Here is an 8,573-nt window from a genome sequence, read left to right on the forward strand (position 1 = left end):
CTCTTCCGTTCCGATCAAAACATCAAACAGGTTCTCCCGACCCGCTGAGAAACCTGATCAAAGTGCTCTAGTTATTGACGATTCTATATACGGAACGTGCAAATAGAGACACCAACCACCATAGTCCAATGTTTACCGAGAGCCAGAGCACCTGACATCTTGGCAAATTTAAAAGTGCTGGCTAATGCTAAACGTAAATACAGTAAGATTGTTATTCACGCTGGCGCTAATAATGTTCGACTTCGCCAGTCAGAGATCACTAAAAATAACATTAAAGAGGTGTGTGAACTTGCAAGCACGATGTCAGACACTGTAATATGCTCTGGTCCCCTCCCTGCTTACCGTGGTGACGAGAAACATAGCAGACTGTCGTCACTCAATGGCTGGATGTCTAAGTGGTGCCCACAGAATAACATAGGTTTCATAGATAATTGGATGAGTTTTTGGGGCAGACCTGACCTGTTGAAAAGAGATGGTCTTCATCCCTCCAGGGATGGTGTCGCTCCTCTTTCTAGAAATATGGCACATAGTCTTAGAGTTTGTACTTGACTAACTGGGGCCCAGGTCAGGAAGCAGACAGACTGACTAAACCGACCGTCTGCTAGCCGCCTCACGTCACAGAAATCAGTTAATTCTCAGCACATAGAGACTCTTTTCTTATTCCGAGGTCACCGTAGCCACCAGATCCAGTCTGTATCCAGTTCAGATGGTCACTGCAGTCACCCGGATCCAGTACATATTCAGATCAGATGGTGGATCAGCACCTAGAGAGGACCTCTATAGCCCTGAATGTCAGCGGAGATCAGCACAACTAGATGAGCCCCAGAGACAGATCCCCAGTGAAGACCTTGTCTCCTAGACGGCCACCTGGACAAAACCACAGGAACCAGTTGAGTCCTCTGCACAATGTGACTTTGCTGAAGCCTGGATTTGAACTGTTGGTTTCGTCTGGCCAGAGGAGAACTCCACAGGCCCCCCGACTGAGCCTGGTTTCTTTCTTCTCCATTCTGTCACTGATGGAGTTTTTGGTTCCTTGCCGCAGTCGCCTCTGGCTTGCTTAGTTGGGGACACTTCATTTCCAGCGATATCGTTGACTTGATTGCACAGATACTATTTAAACTGAACTGAGCTGGATGATGACATCACTGAATTCAATGATGAACAATTAGAAAAATTTGTGTTTACTATTGTCCTTCTGCATTATTGGCACACTATTTTCCTAATTAATGCTGTACAGTTGCTTTGACACAATCTGTATTGTTAAAAGCGCTATATAAATAAAGGTGACTTGACTTGACTTGACAAGGAATGTTGTGATTGCTTGTCAAAGCAGCCAATCAGAATTTAGCAGCCTCGTCTCTGATTGGCTGGAATTATGGCATATTGTAACGCTGGGTTGTGTTGAGCAAGCGAGCCATTGGCATTTAGAGAGCACTGAGGGAGGGCATCAGGTGAGCAAGCTAGTGAAACATTGCATGCGCACAAAAGAAAGTCTGCACAAATCCAAAAACTTATTTTAATGCAAAATTTATTTTTGTGCGCTCGAAATACTTTCTTCTTTGCGAGACAAACATTTTCTCCACAAAACTCCGCTAGTGAAACATTGCATGCTCAAAATATGATCTTTCGCACACAGAATTGTGTAACACACTCGGAGTGTGTTACCTGTTAGTTTTGTTTTAAGAATCTTGTGATGTTATAAAAATCAGATATTGTGAATTTTCTTTTTTACTGTAGAGAAAGTGTTTTAAACTTGTCTTTTTGATTCACACAAACATCAAGAATCAGCGCATGAATCTCAGCAATGGTGACAATCAACGCAAAGCTTTTTTGTGACTTTAGTCAGGGCCGGCGCTAGCAATAGGCAGAGCAGGCGATTGCCTAGGGCCTCGGGCTTTGAGGAGGGGCCTCCATAACCGTAGCATCCCCTACACACCAGTCCACCAGTCAAGACAGGCAGCAAATACTAGCCTCATTGCCTATCTCATATGATGAAATAATCATCATGAGCTGGCCTGATTATAAACAAAATCACTTTTTATTTTTTATTTTTATTTTTTATATGTTTAGGTTTTGCATAATCAACCCTGTGAAACTACAGCATGCAGACAGTGTTGCTCTAATAGTTATAGTGAATGAATTTTAAATCTATGTAATGCATATAAAAATTTAAACACCAGTACTGTTTAGACATTTAGACACACAAAGCAGGTTACATCTACTGACAGTTATACTTTTTTTTTAAAAGTTGGTTGAATTCATTTATAATCAGTAATCTTAAATCGTTTATTTCAATTCGTCAAAACCAGTTATTGTAGATGTTACCACATGAAGTACATTTTCTAATTTGAACTGACTAAACATGTTTTTTTTTCAGTGTGGAAATATAATGTCAAGTACTGTATTTTAACCTGAATTTAGAATTAGAAATATTGTTTCCCGACCATGTTCCTGGAAGCACAACACAATTTCAAACTCTTACTAATTAAACATGATCCAACTCATCAGTTTGTTAGAGACTTAAATAAATAATTTTTCCTGGTGGCTAAAGAATAAGTTCACAAGACAGTAAGTAAGACAAGAAGAAAAGCGAGAAAAACGTCGTTTTACAGACACCGTAAGTAGGCCGATCTGGAATCAAAAATTACTTTCTACACTGAAAAAAAATCGGTGTAGAATCAATTTTCACTTAGCTAGTTACAAAGAAACACTTAACGATTATAATTATTGGTTCATGATGATCCATTAAAGTAGAAAGTTATTTGAAAGAAACGTAAGGAAAAGACTAGACATGTTTTCAAGTAGTTATTAGATGTACATTTAAACAAGTTTCTCCTCCTTAAAATCACAGCTCAGCATTGCTCTGCTCCTCGACCGTGTCTCCGCCTTCTCTGCTAACTCCATTCCAGCGTGTTTTTAACCTCCTCCCATTTTCTTCTCTGATTCGGGGCTGTCCCAACAATAAGAGCACACCTCTTGTAGCACAGCATTACGGACAGTCCGTGGAGGAAGACTACGCTGAATACGCTGAAGGCTTTGGACACAGAAGCGTGAGATCTGAACGAGCTGTTGCCCCGCAGCGGGCAGATCTGATCAATCGGGGCAAGATGTGGGTTTGGTACTTTCTGCTCGGTTCGGGAACGCGCACGGGCTCGGTCGGTGAGTCGCTACGCCTTCATCCATTGTTGTTCTGACGCTCCTTCTTTAGCGCCATTAGTGCAGCAGTTGTTATAGTGTTTCAGTAGTGCTCAGTCATCGCAGCTGTTGCATTTTCCTTCAGAAGTACTAGCAGCATAACTTCTGTTACATTAAGTAACGGGTTCGTGAAGCACACCGGCATTAACGTGCACGCGCCCCCCTCCTGGGGACTTTTTTTTTCTTCCTTTAAACGATTAGTTATTTGAACCAAATGGAGTTTGTGATTTACTGGGTGGACGCAGGAATCGACATGCCTGTGCAGCTAACACAATTATAAATAAATAGTTCTAGCATTTCCCTATTTTTTTTCAAAATATTACTAATGAGATCTAAGCCCATGATGGAGTGTGTATCTGCTGAAGGTCACCTGAACAACAACCATTTAATGGTCAGATAAACAATGCTATAAGGATCTTTTCTATTGAAATGATTTTTGAATCAGAGAGTTATCATTATAAGAGCATTTATAAACATAGAGGAACAATATTTTTGGATTGTGACAGTTTTGTGGTTAAATATGTTACATTCCCAGTAATAGGGCCTCTTTATAAATGTGAACATGCCTAAATTTATCAAGCAACATAAATTAAAATTATTTTATTGCAGTGTAAGGCTTTTAGTAGTCTGGCAGATCCAGATAAATATTTTTGACAACATAGCATGTAATTGATTACTTTTTATTCTTTTCTGATTAAAACTGTTTTGCGTTCATGACAGTTGGACAGCGCTACCATGCAAGTGATCTATAGCACAAGTTCATGCTCTTTATAGGCAAAACTCACCTTTTACATCTATGATTTCTCAATTTATGGCACCTTTACACAGAGTTTATGTGCATTTCATACACAGTATCCAGTTAAATTCATTGATCGATTAGCAGGAAGTGGCAGAGGTTTTAAACACACTGAGGAGATCAATGCCTAACAACTCGATTGTCGCCTCTTTGACTCACTGGTGTGAGGTAAGCAGGGCCCCAAGGAATCAGGGGCACCATGTGATTTGGAAAAACAGATTTGGCAAATGCTCCAGTGTATATTTGTGTTTGTGTAGACACAATGTAAATAAGATTTTCATTGTAAAGTGTAGAGCTTCTTTGAGTATAACTTTGTGAGATCGTAATTATAAGGGGAGTGCAATAATAGTAAAATTGGTATATTATATTATACTGTATTGGTATATTATATATTATTCATTCCCAATAGTAATGAGTGTCTCACCTCAGAGAGAAAAGTAAACACATACTTTTGAGATTTATAGGCCTTGTGTTTTGTGTCATGATTTTCGTGATTTATAGATGATCGATAATGTGAAGGGGTAAATAAACTTGAAGCTATGAGCAAATGAAGCTTACAAAATTAAATGAATGCATACTGTAGTTGGTGTTTTGGGCCCTCAAATCACTAAGTCCGCCCCTGGCACGGGGCCTGTGGAAAACGAGTTGGAATAGCTAGATAATTGAATTTGTGCACATAACAGACATGACTGTCATCAGCTACAGTGCTTGCTGCTTCAATCTTTTATGCAGCACGAGTAGATCTAAATATAATACCATAATCAACTATTTTCACAATTAGTTAAGCTGTAATAGTTAAAATGTAGTAAAATGTTTAAAAACAGTTCCACATGTAATATCATGCAAAAAGTTAGCCAATCATAGTAGTAGGCATTTACATTGAAGTGTTAAAGGAGACACACCCTTTAAAGTCCAGTCAAATCACCTTTATTTTTATAGTGCTTTAGACAATATACATATTGTGTCAAAGCAGCTTCACAGAGACAAACAGGAAAACATCAGAATCTGTTATGGAAACTCAACTATTGAGACGATTCAGATTCTGCTGTAAAGCAACTTTAAGACAATAGTGTCATTGTTTGTCAAGTCAATTTATTGGTTCCGTTCAGAACTACTTGAACCAGTTCGAAAAAATGGACTGAACCCTCTGAAACAGTTCCCGACTCGAGCAGCACAGATTGTACTAGGGATCAAGTTACTAGGGCTGGGCGATATGGCCATAAAATAATGTTTCAATATTTTTTAGCTGAATTGCGATATACAGTATATATATATATATATATATATATTGGTGCCATCAATCGATTAAAAAAAATTAACTAATTAATCGAATCGTTCTGAAATTAATCGCGATGCAAATCCCACCTAACATTAAAGTTTTTACATATACTTTGCCGGCGCCTTCGTGTGTGCTATCGAAGAGCACGCGCTGCAAGCACATTACCGTTTCCGCACTCATTTGACTCCCGCCTGGCGCTGAGGTGAAGTTGAGCACACGTCTGAAACGTCTCCAGTTCTCAGTCATTCTGCGACTGAATAAATGCACTTGTCAAGAGAGAGTTGTGAGTGGGGTGGTCAACCCTAGCCTTGCCCCTGCGTTAATTGCGTTAAATATTTTTAACGTGTTAAACTGAAAAAATTAATCGCATGCGTTAACGCGCTAATTTTGACACCACATATATATATATATATATATATATATATACATACATACAGTCTATAATCTATGTTTTTCTATTTGTATTTTTTTTATCTGTATTTGTTTAAAATGTTTAGTCCATTTCTTGATCAGTGTTGTCCAATGTTCATATTAAAGACTTTGAAAATAAATAAAGTGAATGTAACCATGTAGGCTATGCTATATATTATGTTCAAAAAGGTTTAAAATCACATTACATTCTAACATTACAATCTAAAAACAAAAATAAAGCTTTTTAAATAGAAGCTACATTCACTTATCTAGAAATTAAAATAAAAACAAAAGACTAATTGTATTAGGTTATTTTGATTATATATTATATTACATTTACATGTACGCTTCTATCCAAAGCCACTTACAAATGAGGACAATAGAAGCAATCAAACCAACAAAAGAGCAATATTATGGAAGTGCTGTGTCAGGTCCCAGTTAGCCTAATGCAGTACACTTAGCACTGATTTTTTTTTTTTAATAAAAAGAAAACAAGTAAATAGAATAAATAGTGTAGTTAGAGGGTCAGTTTTTTAATAAATAAAAAGAAAGCAAGTAGAAACAAAACAGAATAGAGAGCACTAGTGTTAGAGGTTCAAGATTTTTTTTTATAAATAAAAAGAAAACAGTAAATTAAAAGAAATAGTTAGAATAGAAATAGAATAGAGAGTGTTAGATTGTCAAGTTTTTTATAAGTAAAAAGAAAACAAGTAGATAGAATAGAAATAGAACAGAGAGTGCTAGTGTTAGAGGGTCAAGTGTAGATGTAAGAAATGTGGCTTTAGCTGTTTCTTGAAGAAGGCTAAAGACTCAGCTGCTTGGATTGATGGCAGGTCATTCCACCAGGAGGGAACAGTTAATGTAAAAGTATGTGAAAGTGATTTTGTGCCTCTTTGGGATGGCATTATTATGCACCATTCACTTGCAGAACACAAGCTTCTAGAGGCACATAAGTCTGAAGTAGTGAATTAAGGTGAAGGGGTGCAGAGCCAGTGGTGGTTTTGTAGGCAAACATGAATGCCTTGAATTTTATGCGAGCAGCTATTTGTAGCCAGTGCAAAATGATGAACAGAGGTGTGATGTGCTTTCTTTTTGGCTTGTTAAAGACTAATCTTGCAGCCACATTCTGGATTAATTGTAGAGGCTTGATAGAACTGGCTGGAAGACCTGCCAAGAGAGCATTGCAATAGTCCAGCCTGGATAGAACAAGAGCTTAAGTTGTGAACAGAGCAGTTCATTCCTGTTTGCACCATGAGAAGATGATGGCTTCATCAAAGCACCAAAAGGCTAGTAAAGTATGTTAAAGTATGTAAGATTTTTGGTACTTGTTATCTTTAAGGTGTCTAGCATTAATATATGAATTCCTAATTATTCAGTTTTGTTGAGTGTTGTCACAGAATGAGTAAACATGTTGATAGCAACAATAGTCACTGGTGGGATAATACAGTGTATTAAGGTTACACTAAATTAAATATTCAAATGTTACAAATAAGTTACAATATTGATGTTATAATACTGGTAGCACTAATATAAAAATTTGATGATATATGTTACATACAATAAAGTAACAATTTTGAAATACGTTGATGGTTGTATTGTTTTGTCTTTTATATCAGTATTCCTATCAGTGTTGTATAAGAGTTTTATGCATAATAGTGTAGCGTCTGCGTAGAATCATGCATGATCTTTGGGTTTTATGGCTTAAGAGACCCGTAACCCTGAATGTGATGAAACAGAGCTGGGCTGAGATACCTAAAATTGTTGATAACTGCAGAAATATGTTAATTCAGTATACACATTTTCCCACCGGAATTGTGACCAACCACAAAACAAAATTTTTCACACACTTTTCCCAAAAATAAAGTTTGCGGAACGATGTATGTTATAATACATCGTGTACACTCACTAATCAAAGAGTGACAGCTTTTTAATGATTATGAACACTCATTGCAAGCTTTCTAGTCAATAATCCAATTAAAATGTAGCCTAGAACTTTGTTTTTCGGCCACACACACGTTGCAAAGTTTTGGGAATGACGTCAGTATATTTATGCGGGATTCACTCTCGAAGTAGCAGTGATTGACATAGTGATAACCATAGCAACAGACGGGACAAAATATGTGAAAATGTGCATTAAGACTAGAGCACCCTCACTCATTTCAGAAGCACCCTCAGTGATTATTTCTGGAACCTGGGTGATACGCTTTTATTGCAAAACTATATACAAAAACAACAAAATACAAATGCACTAAATAAAATAATTGAATAAATGCATATTTACAATTTAAGCACTTAACTAAAATAAGTAGGCTATTAATAAAATAAATAACTAGAGAAGGCTGACTATAATCAGCTTGCATCCATTTAGTGAGATAAGTCTACTCCTCACCTGAATTAGAAAAAAAGCTCTTAGTCTTCAGTGATGCGAAGACAACGTTTGAGCGTGTACACGCAATATCTGAGCGAGAGCAGAGCCAATTCATAAAAGAACAATATTTAAAAGCACACGTCCAGTTTTGTGTGAGTGAAGGAAATCCGCTTGGGAGTGGAGAGATTCGTCCTCGCGCACACGGATCGCGTAACATTATGCGATCTCGACATTGCCATTAAGATCACACTATAGAAACCACCTAAAATTAAGTATAAAGAAGAGAAGAAAGCGGCACTAGGCAGCTGCCTACACATGCCAGGATCCGCCACTGCCAGATGCAGTTAGAAATTTACTAAAAACAAGCCTATCGCAAGACATCTGGTAGGGGGAGAGGGGACACCTGGGCTGGCCAGCCAAATTTCAGGGGGCCGGTGCCATCCCTGGCCACCACTGTAGACACGTCCTTGGTTCGAACTCCGTGAGAACATCTGTTTAAACAGATCGACATTGTGAAATAAAAC

The 8,573-nt window shown here is 37.8% G+C and overlaps 1 protein-coding gene across 2 annotated transcripts in view; it reads left to right on the forward strand.

The window, feature by feature from the left end:
- The first annotated feature begins 2,979 nt into the window (after window positions 1-2,979).
- ldlrad3 (low density lipoprotein receptor class A domain containing 3) overlaps window positions 2,980-8,573 on the forward strand; it is a 101,122-nt gene continuing 95,528 nt past the window's right edge. For both annotated transcript variants that reach the window (XM_016527370.1, XM_016527369.1), the window contains exon 1: window positions 2,980-3,159. In XM_016527370.1, the coding sequence (XP_016382856.1) occupies window positions 3,108-3,159 (52 nt within the window). In that variant the 5' untranslated portion in view covers window positions 2,980-3,107. The remainder of the gene's footprint in view (window positions 3,160-8,573) is intronic.

This window comes from Sinocyclocheilus rhinocerous, unplaced genomic scaffold (genome assembly GCF_001515625.1).
Source record: "Sinocyclocheilus rhinocerous isolate Xijiao unplaced genomic scaffold, SAMN03320098_v1.1 scaffold1442, whole genome shotgun sequence".
NCBI classification, from domain to species: Eukaryota; Metazoa; Chordata; class Actinopteri; order Cypriniformes; family Cyprinidae; genus Sinocyclocheilus; species Sinocyclocheilus rhinocerous.